Source organism: Myxocyprinus asiaticus, chromosome 10 (genome assembly GCF_019703515.2).
Source record: "Myxocyprinus asiaticus isolate MX2 ecotype Aquarium Trade chromosome 10, UBuf_Myxa_2, whole genome shotgun sequence".
NCBI lineage: Eukaryota > Metazoa > Chordata > Actinopteri > Cypriniformes > Catostomidae > Myxocyprinus > Myxocyprinus asiaticus.
In genome coordinates, this window is record NC_059353.1 from 30,877,977 (window position 1) to 30,895,238 (window position 17,262).

The window sequence follows — 17,262 nt, forward strand, 5'->3', positions numbered from 1 at the left end:
ACACGACTCCAGTCGACAAATAAAGTTCTTCTGAACGCAAACAATTGATTATTTTTAGAAACAAAACAATACTTATATACTTTATAACAACAAATGTTTGCTTCTGTACATCTCTGTGACGTAAGCTCGTTGGTAAGGTCACGCGTCATGTGGAGGAGTCAGGAAGAGCTTAATTGTTTACATTGTTTTTTTTATTATTTGGAAATTATTTTTTATTTTATTTTATATTGTTTTGAAATTGTTTTGGACTGTTTTGGTTTGTGAACGGTACAAGTTTATCTTGTAAACAATGATACGCTTCCTGACTCCTCCTCCACGTGACGCGTGACCTTACCAACAAGCATACGTCATCCCTCTCATGAGTGCACGTCACAGAGATGTACGGAAGCGAACATTTGTAGTTAAAAAGTATATAAGTATCGTTTAGACCTTTATTTGTCGACTGGAGTCGTGTGGAATATTTTTATGCATCCTAAATATGTATTTTGGACCATCAAAAAATGGAGGACATTCACTTGCATTGTTTAGAGGAGGAGGCCTGAAATGAAATCCTGAAAGTCTTAAATTCTGTTTTGATGAAGAAAGAAACTCAGATACATCTTGGATGGCCTGAGGGTGAGTAAATTATCAGTAAATTTTCATTTTTGGGTGAACTATTCCTTTAAGATCCATAACACACTTTTCCAATTATCTGTTGTCCAATGTCCAATCTGTTTCTTTGCCCACTCTAACCTTTTCTTTTCTTTTTTCTGTTTCAAAAGTGGCTTTTTCTTTGCAATGAATCTTCTCTTTACTGTTGTAAATGAAACTGGTGTTGAGCAGGTAGAATTCAATGAAGCTGTCAGCTGAGGACATGTGAGGCATCTATTTCTCAAACTAGAGACTCTGATGTACTTATCCTCGTTTAGTTGTACATTTGGCCTTCCACATCTCTTTCTGTCCTTGTTAGAGCCAGTTGTCCTTTGTCTTCGAAGACTGTAGTGTACACCTTTGTATGAAATCTTCAGATTTTTTTGGGCAATTTCAAGCATTGTATAGCCTTCATTCCTCAAAACAATGATTGACTGAAGAGTTTCTAGAGAAAGCTGTTTCTTTTTTGCCATTTCTGACCTAATATTGACCTTAAGACATGCCAGTCTATTGTATACTGTGGCAACTCAAAAACAAACACAAAGACAATGTTAAGCTTCATTTAACGAACCAAATAGCTTTCAACTGTGTTTGATATAATGGCAAGTGATTTTCTAGTACCAAATTAGCAATTTAGCATGATTACTCAAGGATAAGGTGTTGGAGTGATGGCTGCTGGAAATGGGGCCTGTCTAGATTTGATCAAAAATGACTTTTTTCAGGGCCTGGTTACCTCAGCAAGATGCTGACTACCACACCTGGAGTCGTAAGTTCGAATCCAGGGCATACTGAGTGACTCCAGTCAGGCTTCCTAAGCAACCAATTTGCCCAGTTGCTAGGGTGGGTAGTCACGTTGGGTTAACCTCCTCGTGGTCGCTATAATGTGGTTCTCGCTCTCGGTGGGGCGCGTGGTAAGTTGTGCGTGGATGCCGCAGAGAATAGCGTGAGCCTCCACACATGCTAGGTCTCCGCGGTAACGCGCTCAACAAGCCACATTGATAAGATGCGTGTATTGACTGTCCCAGACGTGGAGGCAACTGAGATTTGTCCTCCGCCGCCCGGATTGAGGCGAGTCACTACGCCACCACAAGGACTTAGAGCGCATTGGGAATTGGGCATGCAAAACTGGGGGGAGAAAAAAAAAGTGATGTTGCTGTTTTTTACATCAGTAATGTCCTGACTATACTTTGTGATCAGCTGAATATCACTTTGGTGAATTAAAGTACCAATTTCCTTCCGAAACAGCAAAATCTGTACATTATTCCAAACTTTTGGCCGCCAGTGTACCTTTTGCTTTAATGACTGCCATCAGTCTGTTTGGATATGTCTCTATTCTAGCTTTGCGCACCAAGATTGGGGAATATTTGCCCATTCTTCCTTGCAGAATTTTCTATTGGATTTACCACTGTGCCACTGTTGTTTTTTTTGCCGGTCTGTTTAGGGTCATTGGGTCATCAACATAATGTTACCACCATCATGCTTCACAGTAGGTATGGTATGTTCTGGGTGGTGTGCTGGGTTTGGTTTTCTCCAAATATAGCTCTTAGAGTTCAGTCCAAAAAGTTACATATTTTTTTACTCATCTGACCATAAAACCTTTTGCCACATAGCATCAGTATCCTCCAAGTGTTTTTCACGAAATGCAAATGAGACTTAGTGTGGCACTTTTTCAAAAGATGCTTCTTTCTTGCCACTCTGCCATACAAGCCAGCTTTGTGTGATTGGCTTGGGAGATTGTTGTCACATGCACAGACCGATCAATCTCAGCCATAAATCCTTCAAAGTTGCCTTTGGCCTCTTGATAGCTTCCCTGATCAATGTCCTTCTGGCACGGTCATCCAGTTTGGAGGGACGCCTGATCTAGTCAAGGTTTTGGCTGTGCCATGCACTTTCCACATCTTAATAATGCTCTGAAAAATACTCGGAAGGATAGAAACCTTTGAAATCTTATTGTACCCTTATCCTAATCTGTGCCTTTCTACAATTTTATCCTGGAATCTTTTTGAAAGCACTTTCCAACCATGGTGAATTCCTGAATTTATTACAATAAATTTATTGAATTTATAGGTATGTGATCTGAAAGGTGATTATTTGCACCTGAGCAAGTTTTAAATGGTTACTCTAATGCTTAGGGGGCTAATCACTTATCTAAACCAGGTATTTTACTAACAAATTATTAAATAATTGTTCAGAATTTTGTTTTACACATTATTTTCAATTTGATGTTGATGGTTATAATGTGTAAATACAGCTGGAAAAGGTAAACTTGAATTTATTTAAATTTCCAAGGTGTAAAGTGACAAATAAGGATTTTGACGAGGTATGATTACTTTCTATAGGCTCTGTAACAAAAAAAAGATGCTGCTCGACAAGTAGTTTTTGCGGGTTTCACACTCGCTTCACATCCGCCCACACCTTCTTCGCATGCGGAATTCAGCCGTGTAAAGGTAAATGGGACCAGGCCTTTAAAGGATAGTTCATCCAAAAATTAAAATTCTCTCATCGTTTACTCACCCTCATGCCATCCCAGATGTGTATGACTTTCTTCTGCTGAACACAAACGAGTAATTTTTGAATAATATCTCAGCCCCAAAAAGAAGATAAAGTCAGCATTAAAGTAATCCATAAGACTCCAGTGGTTTAATCAATTTCTTCTGAAGCGATCCAGCTGGTTTTGGGGGAGAACAGACCAAAATATAACTTCTTTTTCACTGTACACCTTGTCATTACAGTCTCTAGGCACAATCATGATTTCAAGCTCGATTATACTTCCTAGCACTTGACACATGTGCAGAGTGCTAGATGGCGCTATAGGAAGTGTAATCGAGCTTGAAATCATGATTGCCAAGGCGACCGAAGATGTCAAGATGTACAGTGAAAAAAGGAGTTATGTTTTGGTCTGTTCTCAACCAAAACCATCAATATTGCTTCAGAAGACATCGATTAAACCACTGGAGTCTTTTGGATTACTTTTATGCTGACTTTATCTCCTTTTTGGAGCTCTGGTCACTATTCACTTGCATTGTATGTACCTACAGAGCTGAAACATTCTTCAAAAATCTTCTTTTGTGTTCAGCAGAAGAAAGTCATAAACTTGTGGGATGGCACAGTGAATAAATGATTAGAGAATTTTCATTTTTGGGTGAACTAACCCTTTAAGGCTTTATTTGTGAAATGGGGAATGACAGCTTGCTCCTTTGCGATTGTGTGGATACATTTAAAAAGTTGGGTTTGTATTTATCTTTGACAACGTGTGCCAGGCTTTTAGAAATCAGCTGAGTTTTCACTTTCTGTCCACGAATGATAATCTGCATTCTGGGCTTCAAGTACAGGATGCTACAGTATGCCTGGAAAAAGATAACATGAAAACACATTACACATTACCAATTTATTTATGTCTAACATGTGAGATAATTTAGTGTTTTCTATTGTCATATACATGTACAGTTGTGAGAAAAAGTATGTGAGCCCTTTGGAATTAGCTGGTTTTCTGCATTAATTGGTCATAAAATGTGATCGTATCTTCGAAGTCGCAAGTACAGTCAAACACAATATGCTTAAACTAACAACACACAAACAATTATAATCTTTCATGTCTTTATTGAACACATCCCATAAAAGATTCATAGTGCTGTAGAAAAAGTAAGTGAACCCTTGGATTTAATAACTGGTTGATCCTCCTTTGGCAGCAATAACCTCAACCAAGCGTTTCCTTCAACTGGCGCACAGCCACTTACAGACATTATTCTGTAAGCATTTCCTTCAACTGGTGCACAGCCACTTACAGACATTATCCTGTAAGATATCTTGATAAACTTGGTTATTAATTTTTCCCTCGATGATTGCAAGCTGTACAGGCCCGAAGCAGCCCCAAATCATGATGCTCCCTCCACCGTACTTCACCGTTTGGAAGATGTTTTCATATAGTGCCCTTTTTACACCATACGTAGTGCTGCGTGTTCTTTCAAACAATTCAACCTTAGTTTCATCAGTCCACAAAAATGTTCCCCGTAACGTTGTGGAGTGTCAAGGTGGTCTTTGGCAAACTTCAAGTGTGCAGCAATGTTTTTGTTGGAAAGCAGCGGCTTCCTTCGTTGTGTCCTGCCATGGACACCATGCTTGTTTAATGTTTTCCATACAGTAGACTTATAAACAGTGATGTTAACCAGTTACAATGGTGCCTTCAATCTTTAGCTGTAACTCTAGGAGTTTTTTTTTAACCTCATTGAGCATTGTGCAGTGTGCCCTTTGATTCATCTTGGCTGGACGGCCACTTCTAGGGAGAGTAGCCACAGAATTAAATAGTCTCCATTTATAGACATTTTGTCTAACTGTGGACAGATGAATATCTAAGCTCTTAAAGATAACTTTGTAACCCTTTCCAGCTTTATGCAAAGCAACATTTCTTGATTCTAGGTCTTCTGAGATCTCTTTTTTGTGAGGCATGGTCCACGTCAGCAGATGCTTCTTGTGAATAGCAAACTCAAAATGTTTGAGTGCTTTTTATAAGTCAAAGTAGCTCTAACCCACACCTCCAATCTAGTTTCATTAATTGGATGCCAGGTTTGCCAACTTGTGACTCTAATTAGCTTTTGCTGATGACATTAGCTTATGGGTTCACATACTTTTTCCAACCTACACTGTGAATATTTGAATGATGTATTCAATATGTAATGTGGACTGTAATCTATTTGACATGGGAGGTTGTAAAAGTCCAAGTACTCACCCTCAGGGAGAAGTCACTCTCTGGGCTTGACTGCAATATGCGACTAGATTGCTTGTAGGTCTCCTTTTCACTATCATACACATCAGCTGGAATTTGGATGTCATAACGGTCCACCTCAAAGTCAAACTCGGGCTTGTCTGTCAATGCTCTGTGGTAGAAAAAAGGATTCCTGATGCAAGCAGCATTTCCTGAAACATTTACACTTTAATGTAAACACTTTAGTAAATCTAACTGCATTATCAAACCTTTTAATGCAGTGTTTCTCAATCCTGGAACCAAGTCAACTTATATTTCAAATATTATCAATCAATATTATATAAATTTAATATAATACTGAATAATAATAATAATGCTTATTATTACTACATGAAGAAATGTCAGGAATATATTACAACTGTGTTATAATAACTATAATAATTTTAATATTATTATAAAAGTAATATTTCTCATAGCATTGCTATGGGATCTGGTTAAACACTCTAAACTTTATTTGGGTGGAAATCAGCAGGAACTTTCTGTGTGAAGTTGCATTAACAATAGCCTTTAAATGTGTGCCTCATTCCAAATATGGTAAAATGCTCTCATCTCCTCTTCTGTCCACAAAAACCTGGTGTCATAGGGTTGTTTTAGATTTGTATAGTAACTTGTAGTGGCCAATTAAAGTACATTTGGAGCACTGTAAATATAACATGTGCACACTACCAAACCGAACGCAACACTATTATTCTATGTGCGGAATGAAATTCGTGGAGTGAGCACAGAACCATCTTACGTGTGCTCAGAACAGAGCTGTGCATGAGCAGTGCATGCAGACTGTTTGATTAAATCACAGCCCTTTGCGGTTTAATATTTACATAATGTCATATCTTGATTTTATTTTGATGGATCATTCAGCCCTACACAATGCAATAGAAAGATGTGTTCTTTTCGTGCTATTTCATGGCACGTGCTCTTAGTATCTCATTACATTCAATTCAGACTGAAAGCTCACAACTTGGAAATCATTATTTTGCTGTGGCACTGGATATTCAGTAAAAGCGGTGCAGGAAACATTGATATGATGTGACAAATAACTAATTCTCCAGTGCATTTCTGTTCACACAGCACAGGTTTACTGGACTCACTCACAAAATATGGGTAAGTCCTGAAAATTAAAGGGACTTGTTCTGGTAATAGAATGTGTATGTCACATAAATTTATAATCAAATGGTGTGTGAACATAATCATATTTAGCCCCCTAAAACCAGACTGACAACCATATTCTGCTGCTGTGTGAATGTAGCATATTTGTTTCATTGTTACATTCTAGCATTCCCCATTCTCTACTTTGCTTTCTCCCTGGGCAGAATTCTCACTTTCGGAGGTTCCAGATGATGATTCGTGTTCCTGTGGAGCCCGAGGAATAGTGAGCGTTGATGGCATTGAGCTCTAAAAGTAGCTCTGCCTCCGTCTGGAACAGAGAGTAGCGCAGGATGTCTTGGAGACTTGCTGCATGCTGTGACTCAGGATGGAGTGAGAGGGAAAGTCAAGGACAAGACATCAAATGGCTGAAATCAACTAACAAAACAAAGGGTGAAATTGATAAGACCATAAGAGTTTGCATTCAAATGTCATTAAATGAATCAAATGGAAGCAGACTATAAAGCAGTTATAGATTTAGATTAGAACAGAACTAGAATAGTGTGTTTTATTCTCTTGTATTCCTTCTTTTCATTCCAAATATTCTATTCTTTAATTTTTAACCCATCTTAGCCTTCTTTTCTCCGCTCTTTTGGCAGGTAAGGATATATAACTGTCCAATACGTTTGAATGAGACAATGGGCACAATGACGTTCTCTGCTTGAATCTCTTGAAGGTACGTCTGGGACAGCAGGCCCACACACATGGACTCTTCCTTCTTGGAGAACACAATGGCGTCCTTTCCCAAACGCATGGAGCCCGACTTAAATCCATTGCCATAGAGCCCCACAGGCACATGACCATTTTTAGTCTCCTTATCACTGAAGCCAAAACTGAGAAGGAGAGGGACATACAGCAACAAGAGTTTATCAGCCAGGTCAATTTATGTGGCATTCTGAGCTTGTTGGCACCATGTACATGTACAACAAAACATTGAAACAGTTTCAGTTAATTATAAAAAACATTTTACATGCTATTTTAAAATAGCCAGGTTTTTCTCCAGTTTTGATGTCAGAACATAAACAAAAATGTGAACACTGAATTATTTGCCAGAATGGCAGTAGTGTTTTTACATGCAGACCGAAATCAGGGTACTGGGCAATAATCCAGGTGGTCCAATCGGGTTTTGCTTAAATCATTGATGACATTAGTAATTATTATGATCCTCCAAATTTCAAAATTTTATTGATGGATGAAATAAGGTTGATTTATGAGGGGGGCGGGTCTTAGGATGTGGTTGACCGGATGTGTGTGGCAGATGTTTGTGACTGATAAAGCTTGACAGGATGTGTGTTTTGTGGTTTATAGTTGAATGACCGGATGTGTGTGGCAGGTGTTTTAAGTGATAAAGTTTGACCATTTACAGATGTATTAACTGATAAAGTTTGACCAGTGATTGACCTTTGGTTTGTGATAACTGATGTTTTGAGCGATGGTTGGCCATTGGAAGTTTGTCAAGCGGATAAAAAGTTATGTTTTCCTGAATGTGTATGTCAACACACTCAGAAAATATTCTGAATGTTGGTGATGACCATGGCTGTTTCTCCCGTGCGGGCTCACATTGAGATGCCAGAGAAGGTGACTATTGCCTCGAAGCAAAAGAAAGAATTTTACATCAAACATTGTGAAGCATGAGTTTTTCATATCTGGCAACTATTTTGCCGGATTCAAGTTTAAATATAGTTGCAAGCAGCAATGCCGGGGTCAAGCCAATTATCGGCAGCTTGAGCAGCGAAAGAAGCGTTGTGACACATTTTAAGTTAGAATTCTGATGAATGCTGTAGGAGTTAAAAAAAACAACAAAAAAACCATCTATGGCCATGTTTCTCAAGATACAATACTGTTCTATTTGCATGTACTAGTTGCACATTAAAATCTCTATCATCAGCAGAACAAAAGTGCTTGCTCTTTTGGCTATTAGTACATTGATAAAGAATGTATACTCAAGGTTGTGAACATTGTGTAAGTGCAACATTGCACACTATACATTGTTTAGTGTATTCTCAAGTACTTGTAGGATTTTTTGGAAAAAATTGGAAAAGTTTTTACATCCATAGAGTTATATTCAATAAATTTATAAAAAAAATGTTTTGATTATTTCCATGATAGTAACTTAAATGAAAACAATTTGTCTAATTGATTGAAATATTTCAAGCAAGCACATTCAGCCATTGTTTACTACAGGGCATCCAGAATTCCCAATGACCCCCCAGGGCAAGGTCCTAAAATATTTTCATTTTACTAAGCAAATGCAACAGCCTTAATTCCTCTTTGGTATTTTTTTTATAAATTTTAAAGTACCAAAAGTTTGTGAAACAATTCTAAACAACAAAAATGTATTTGCAAATATTTTCAGGCAAAGACACTAAATGCAAAGACACTGCATACACATTTTGAAATTAATTGGATCAATGTTTCTATATTCAGAGCCACTTTCATATCGTTCCCTGTTATAGCGCCACCAAATGGCCAAACCCCACAACTTTTTCTGTGTTCTCAGGTTGAGCCCTTATATAAGTGTCAAGTTTGGTGAAAATATGTCAATTCATCAGCCTGTTTTTGGCATTTATGAGCAAAATTTTGCCATGTTCTCTTTTAACATAAGAAATGTACTAATGACGCTTCTTAGTTTGGTGGTTTCGTTCCGATCGGACGAACGGCTTTGAAGCAATTTGCTAAAGTAGTTTCGGAACTATTTTCAATGTGGCAACAGGCCATATGGTGAACCATAGCAAATATGGTATCGTTGCGCTCGGCAAGTCCTCCCGAACTTAACGAGACCAGTCCTGTGCAAATAGACCAATGCCACTAAAAGTTATAAGCTCACAAATTAAAAACAAAAAAAATCATTTTCCACCACTAGGTAGCGCTGGACCCAAAATTCTCAGGCACCTTCAGGGCATGGTCCTGATGACACATACAAAATGTCTTAACGATACGCCAATGCGTTCATAAAATACAGCATTTTGCGACAAAATTCAAAATAGCTGACATGGGAAAATTGGGTATCGTTTGACTCGGAATGTTTAACTGAATCTAAAGAGACCAGTTTTATCATTTTTGGCCAAAGCTTTCAAGAGTTATAAGTCAAAATAGCTGTTTTTTCTATCTCCTGACCAGTAGAGAGCAGTGTGGCGAAATGCTGCAAGTGACCTCAAAGCATGATGGCGATGACACATATCAAGTTTTGTCACAGTCCGTCAAAGTGTTGCGGAGATACAGCATGAAGTCCATTTTGGCATGCTTGCCGTCAACTTTGTGAAGCCATTTCTCAGGAACGATTTCAAACATCGCAAAAAAAACACTTTTTTGTAGCTCTCTCACACGATTGCTTTAAAAAAAAATGTGGAAATTGGACAAAAATTGTAGGAGGAGTAGCAATTTTAAGTTTCCTTAAACTGGCGGAAAATCTAGTCAGGCGGAAATCGAAACCAAGGTATGAATTCGACTCGGCGTGAGCTCAGGAATCAGGGGACTTACAGTTCAAATGTCGGTCTCAGTGTCTGAGCCTGTATTGGTCAAGTTGCGTGAGTAGTTCGAAACAAACTTTATTTCTGACTGGTGCAACGTAATTTTTGCAATAATAGACCAAACGTTTTCAAAAAAGTAAAATGTAAAGAAAAAGAAATGTATTTGTTAAGTGTGATGCTTGTATTTACCTGTTTTGAGTGAGATGTATAACTCACTTAAAATTTTAAAGACGAATAAAGAACATATTTGTCTTTAACAAGAGGGTCTACTCTTTAACTTACTAGCCATGAGTAAGCAGTTTTCAGAATCCACCAATGGCCTTCTGTATAAATTAATGCTAAAACAAAATGGACTTACAATGATTATTTAACAAACTATCATGTTTAACATTTTATTTACAACGTTTTTACAAGTACATACATTTCATACAAGTAGGCTACTAAACACAACAATCTGTATTACACAGCATCAAGAAATGCAAAGTAAATTTAAGACTTTATGCAGTTCTTTTTGTCAAGTAATTTTTTGCCAAAGTTTTTTATTTTTATTTATTGCCCAAGTATTGTGTTAGTATCGATACCGAGGTACTGGAGCAACCCTAAAATTTATATAAAATAGTTTAGAGAGTACTAGTAGAGGTAGAACTCAACCAAAGACATTATTTGGACATAAATGCTCAATCTACTCTATCTTACCCCACTGATCCAGGCATGGTTCAGAGGGTTTATGAAGACAGAGAGAAGTAGCTAAGGGCCACTCTCCATAACACAGGACAACTATGAAATAAATAACCAAAATGCAAAGTCTGTAAAAAAAACTATAATTTTAGTTCTGTTGGGCCTCATGTACTCAGATATGAGACAACGGCAGGCCTACATAAAGTCATAAAGCCTGACTGAGGCCTATATACAGTCATAAAGCCTGATAACAACAACCGCGCCAAAATCAAACAACGGGAATCCAAAACAGACTACAGATCCCATGAAGCCTTGCTCACTTTACACCTATGTGTGAAATTCTGAAGGACCAAACTCTCAACTCCTATTGGATGAGGCGCATGACAGAACGCGTCCCTCAACTATGACATCATCGGGAGTATAAAAACCACAGCAGAGGTAGATTATTATAGTAAGGCTATTGCTTGTAAAGTTTACGGACCGCCGAGTCCACTCACTGCTGCTAATAATACTCAAGGTATTACTGTAACTTATTGTTACTACGAATGAGATTTGCTGTGTTGTCGTCCAACCACGTGGACTGTTGTGTATTTCCGCCATCACGGGTGAGACCGGCACACTGTGTTTATCCATTAAAGAACCAACGACCGTGGCAGATGGATTACGAGCCGTTCACCGCATCTCTGAGTGATAAACTAACAGTTGCCTTCCCAACCACGATCGCTACTGTGCCGTTACCCTGTTCTCTCTCTCGTACTAACCACACATACCCGCACACACATTTGGCGAACAGATAACTTGGCGATAAAGCTCAGCTTTGTCCCTAAGTTAATGACCAGCAGAGACACACGTTAAACGGGCAAACGCCATTAACCAGTCTCAAAACAATTTACCTGTGCTACCCTTTATAATATACCTAATCTTTTCTAAATGAATGAAACTCATAACATCTCATAGCCAGTCATCAAATGACGGAGGTGCATTCTGTTTCCATAGCAGGAGTATGCGTCTCCTTGCTAATAATGTCAAGAAAGCAAATGCATTTGTAATGTGACAAGATAAACCAATATAATTTGGGGGAAGTCTGAAAAGTGCAACCAGAGGGCAAGGTACAATCTGCTTCTTTGAAACTAATGAGAAGCAATTAAAGACTGATAGCCAAAAATAAGCTATGGATGGGCATAACCAAAACATATGTATTAAGTCTGCAGGAGTCTGATGGCAACAATCACAGAGGATCAACGCCAGGTTTGATTTTTGCCAGTCTAACTTTCGTCCAGTAAATACGATAAATAAATTTTAATTGGATAAGACTGTGTTGCAAGCAAATAGAAGTATGGATACGTGACAGGATCTGGTTCCAAGTCTCATCTTCAAATGTGAGCTGGAGGTCTGACTCCCACTGTTGTCTGATAAAGGAGAGGGGGGAGTGGAAATGGAGGAAATTAGCATGTATAGAGTAGATATTGCACCACTTTTATCAAAGCCTACCTCAAGGGTTTGATCGAGATGGAATTTTAGGGGACGGTTAGGAGAGTTAGGGAATGTGTTTTTAACAAAGTTTCAAAACAGCAAATATTTAAAAGAAATTTACTTTAGAAAGGGGAAATTTTTGTGTCAATTGAGAAAAACTGGGGGAAACATTATCAATATAAATATCATTGACAACTGATATGGATACGTGACAGGATCTGGTTCCAAGTCTCATCTTCAAATGTGAGCTGGAGGTCTGACTCCCACTGTTGTCTGATAAAGGAGAGGGGGGAGTGGAAATGGAGGAAATCGGCATGTATAGAGTAGATATTGCATCACTTTTATCTAAGCCTACCTCAAGGATTTGATCGAGATGGGATTTTGGGGGACGGTTCGGAAAGTTAGGGAATGTGTTTTTAACAAAGTTCAGAAACAGCAAATACTTAAAAGAAATGTACTTTAGAAAGGGGACATTTTTGTGTCAATTGAGAAAAACTGGGGGAAACATTCTCAATATAAATATCATTGATAACTGATATTATCCCTACTCTCTGCCAAGTATTAAATGCTTTGTCATTTAGTGAGGGAGGGAATGAAGGGATTTGTGTTATGAGTGAAACCACTGGCAAACACTGAAGGCCGAAATGGGTCCGGAATTGAGACCAAATTCGTAACAATTGCCGGACAATGGGACTGAAACAAAAGCAGTGAGAAACGGCAGTGAGAGGACCACATAGTAATGCGGCAGGCGAGGCTGGAGTGCAGGAACTCTCTTTAATACCGACCTACGTCGGAACCCAGTCACAAAGCCCAAAATGATCCTGGAACCAATATAAAGTGCAGTGTACATTTGCTGCCCAGTAATAAATTAGGAAATTAGGAAGCACAAGTCCATCTGAAAGCTTTGGTTTCTGGAGTATTTCCTTGCGGATTCTAACTGGTCCTTTATTCCAAATAAAAGAGGAGAAGTGTTGATTCAGGGTCTTGAAGAAAGATTTGGGAATAAAAGTTGGTGTAACGTTTGGACATTATCAAGACGCTCGATCTGCTCATCTGGTCATAAAATTTCCCCTTTCCCTTTCTTCACACTAAATCACTAGCCCGGCTCCAACAGTCAACAAGATAATGGTCACTAAAAGACCCTTTGTCACATTAGTTGCCTTTGCAGATGCTAAACAGAAACATCTCTAAGTCTCTCCTGTAACTTCAAAGGCATTCCATTCCTTTACAGCCCATTTTAATATTATCAAGATCACCTGTTAGAACGAAGAAATCTTCTTTCAGTGTGATAGTTGATTTGAGCAAGGCTCCTCATCTCAGCTTTTAAAGGCCTTATATAATTGTATTGCTAGATTGAATTCATTGTGTATTAAAGTGCTATTCAACTAAGCAATCTCACTCCCTTAGATTTAACCATTAGCTTAGCTAACTAATGCATGCCTAATGCAAATCTAATCATAAAACACTGCAGGCCAGTATCTGATTGATATGTAGATGGGAGTCCTAAAAATCTTGATCAAGTGATAATTTGTAACAACAGCGAAGAAATCCTGTTGCATATATTTTTATTCTGCACTGGCAGCGATTAAATCCAGCCACACACTATTGTGCAGTTGACTGACAACAAAAAGGTCCGCTGGGATCTAAATTACATTGTATACTTGTGATCGTTGCAGTAAATCGGCCGTTAAGAAGAGACTAAATCTCTCTCTAAACGCGTTCAGGTTTAATCACGACTGAAGTAGGGTAGGTCGCAATACCTCTGACTAACACCAGAGGGCAGACGGTTTAAGTGTTTAACTTCTCAAATTACTCCTCCCGACTTAACTTTTGTGTGGGCTCGCCCACGCCACCTTGTGGGCATTTTCGGTTAGGTCTACCTTCTCTCTCTCTCCTGTTATTTCATTTGAATTATTTCAATTTTCCCTTTGGTTATTTTATTTTTGTTTACTATTACAATTATCTTCATTTCTTTCCTTTTATTTTTATTATTATTTGGTATTATTCAGTCTTTCTGTCTCTCTTACGTTACACACTTATTTAAATTTAGTTTAAACAAAGTTTGAACTGAAATTTAAATTAAGTCTTCTCTGTTCAGCCATTTGTGTTTACTTATTGGTAGCACTCCACCTCGTGGGCATTCTCTGCTAGGTCGGCTTTTCTCTCTCTTTCTCCTTTTATTTCATTTTGAATTGTTTTATATCTATTTTTCCCTTTAGTTATTTTATTCTGATTATTATCATCATTATCTTCATTCTCTTTATTTTATTATTATTTCGTATTATTCAGTCTTTTTGCCTCTCTTACTTTACACACTTAATTATTTAAATTTGGTTTAAACAAAGTTCGAATTTAAATTTAAATTAAGTTTCCTTTGGTCAGCCATTTGTGTTTACTTACAGGTAGCACTCCCCCTAGTGCTCGGGTGGTGAAGTGATGGTTGTCTTCAGGTTGGGTTCCGGTGAGTGGAGTCGCCTGGCCTGACATGCCAGACACTGGCTGTGTGTGAATTTCGGATGCCTCTGTCCTCATAACATTGGCGGCGGCACGCAGACCGACATCAGCAATTGGGCACTCCAGGTGAGGAGTCAACCACGGCAGTTGACACAAAAGGGCAACTTTGGTTAATTACCCTGATTAGGGTTCCGCACTGACGGAACCGCCCATTTGGAGCGGCTGGCCACCAAGGCAGCCAACTCCAAAGGAGTTTCAGGGGAAACCCAATTTTAGCTGTGCTGTCTGGCTGTTGACACACCTCACCTGAGTGCTGCCCAGTTGTGCTAAAAGTCGTGGCTGTTTGAGTGGTCGGCACCATGCTACAAGGGGGACAATGGGCCCGAGGACACTGCAGTCGAGTGCTCGGAAGAGTCAGGGAGGTTGACCTCGCCACTGATTCTCACCTGAGTGACCTCAATGCACCCCCAGGCATATTAAATGATATACAGCCCATTCACTTATTATAAGCCAAAGAGTATTAGGTATTCCCTTGTCGTTTAAGTGTTTGGCCCATCCTCCCTCTCTTAAGCCATACCATCTCCCTAGGCATTATAAGTTGACAGCACCCCCACTCTGTCGGTCCTGTCATAAACCCTAGCAGTGGCAGTAAGCTTAGGCCTTTACTCCCCTCTATCTCGTTCTGTGTTCTTATTTTATTTTATTTATTTTATTTTGTTGTTTTTGTTTGTTTTGTTCTGTTTGTTTGTTCTGCTGTGTTTTTGTTTTCATTCAGTTCACATAGAGACCGAACCTATGAGAGCCATCAGGGAAAGCTGAAAAAAATAGACTGACGACCCAGGCAGCCAAAGTCATTAAGTGACCCACTAGGCTACCACCCTGTCAAAAATTTTTATTTAGACCCGGTGCTCACCCACACAAATTGGCCACACCTGGCCATTCACAGCCAAGATAATAGGTGTCCGGCCTACATCCCACTAACTGTCTGCATCAGTTAGTCAAAACCACACACACAGCTTACATAATCACATATTATTGTAGCTCGCTAACTCTGCATGGACTTGCATTGACCTTTTTGTGCTGTTTTTCTCTCACCACAAGTGAGCCAGTATGTCCCAATCATCCAGTCCCGCCGCCCACTGGGATCACCTAGAGGCCTGGCTGAGCGCCATGACCAACACCCTCCTGCCCAAAGCCACCAGTGACCTACAGCACCTGAGCTGGGAGCAGCTGGATGACGACTTGAACATGCTGATGGCCCGCAATCTGACCCAGAGCTACAACCACAAAGAATGGGCCAAGATCATCGGGGGCCAAGCCCACAATCTCATCGTGCAGGCACGTCTAAGTGAAAAGAACAGCATCCACCTGGAGCAAGAAGCAGCAGCGCTAAAGCTCCAGGCTGAGGAGGCACGGAGGAACCAAGCACACGCTCAAAGTCGCCTAGATCAGCTAACCCTCAAGGCCCAGGACTGGAGCGGGAGAGAGGATGAAATGGACCCAGAGCTACAGGAGGAAGTGGAGAGACTCCAAAGAACCCTGGCAGATCTTTGTGTTGAGACAGAGCACAGAGAGCAATTGGAGAAGGAAGTCAGAGAGGAACTAGATGGAAAACTCCAACAAGCTGAAGCTCTCCTAGTGAGAGCAGAGACTGAACTAAAAGAAAGGGACGCTTGGGACAAGGCCTGTGAAGGCCACCTGCAAATGGCCCGAGCTGAAATCCATGCCCTGGTTCAGCAATGAGACTATTTAAAAGATGAACTTGACACTGTTCACAGAGAACTGAAACATTCTTACAGACTGCAATGTGACCAGAAAAGGGAAACACACACCACAGAATTTTCCCTGACCAGTGGGCCCAGGCCTCCCAGTCAAGAGTTCCAAGTTCAAAAGGGGGATAAAAGCCCACTGCTCAAGATGTCACCAGCCAGCATCCAAGAACCCCCACCAGCAGCAAGGGGGTGGGAGCCCTTCCAGAGAATCCTTGCCACTAGTCACGGCATGGCTCCCAAAGAACTTGACAAGCTGGCTAGAAACATCCCTACTTTCACCCCAAACCCTGAAGGAGGCCACAATGTGCATGCCTACCTGCAGGACATTGACTTTCACTAGCAAACTGTGGCCAACATGACCACACGAGACAGACTGTATCTGCTCCGAATTACCTCCAGCCTTGATGTGCGAAGTTTCCTAGATTGGCAACCGGAAACTGTCAAATCGGACTACCAGCAGCTACAACAGGCCTTGATTACATTTACATGTACATTTATTCATTTGGCAGATGCTTTTATCCAAAGCGACTTAGAAGAGAGGAAAACATAAGCGAATCATCTTAGGAGACAGTGGTATGAAAAGTGCTGTATTACAAAGTATCACTAGCATCATAATAGTATTCAAAATAGAATAAAATGCAACAGAATTTTTTTATTTATTTTTTGTTATGACTGGTTAAGTGCTCATGGAAAAGATGTGTTTTTATTCGTTTTTTGAAGACAGAGAGTGAGTCAGCTTCACAGATGGAGTTGGGAAGGTCGTTCCACCAACGTGGTATGATGAAGCTGAAAGTCCAGGGAAGTGTTTTGGTGCCTCTTTGTGTTGGTACAACAAGGCGACGTTCCTTAGCCAACCGCAGACTTCTAGTGGGCGCGTAGC

General features: G+C 39.7%; 1 protein-coding gene across 2 annotated transcripts in view; it reads right to left on the reverse strand.

Annotated features, from left to right (window-relative positions):
- morc3a (MORC family CW-type zinc finger 3a) overlaps window positions 1-17,262 on the reverse strand; it is a 57,660-nt gene that overhangs the window by 16,076 nt on the left and 24,322 nt on the right. For both annotated transcript variants that reach the window (XM_051708487.1, XM_051708486.1), the window contains exons 4-7: window positions 7,145-7,368; window positions 6,712-6,868; window positions 5,357-5,504; window positions 3,846-3,977 (exon numbers count right to left, since the gene is read on the reverse strand). In XM_051708487.1, the coding sequence (XP_051564447.1) occupies window positions 3,846-3,977; window positions 5,357-5,504; window positions 6,712-6,868; window positions 7,145-7,368 (661 nt within the window). The remainder of the gene's footprint in view (window positions 1-3,845; window positions 3,978-5,356; window positions 5,505-6,711; window positions 6,869-7,144; window positions 7,369-17,262) is intronic.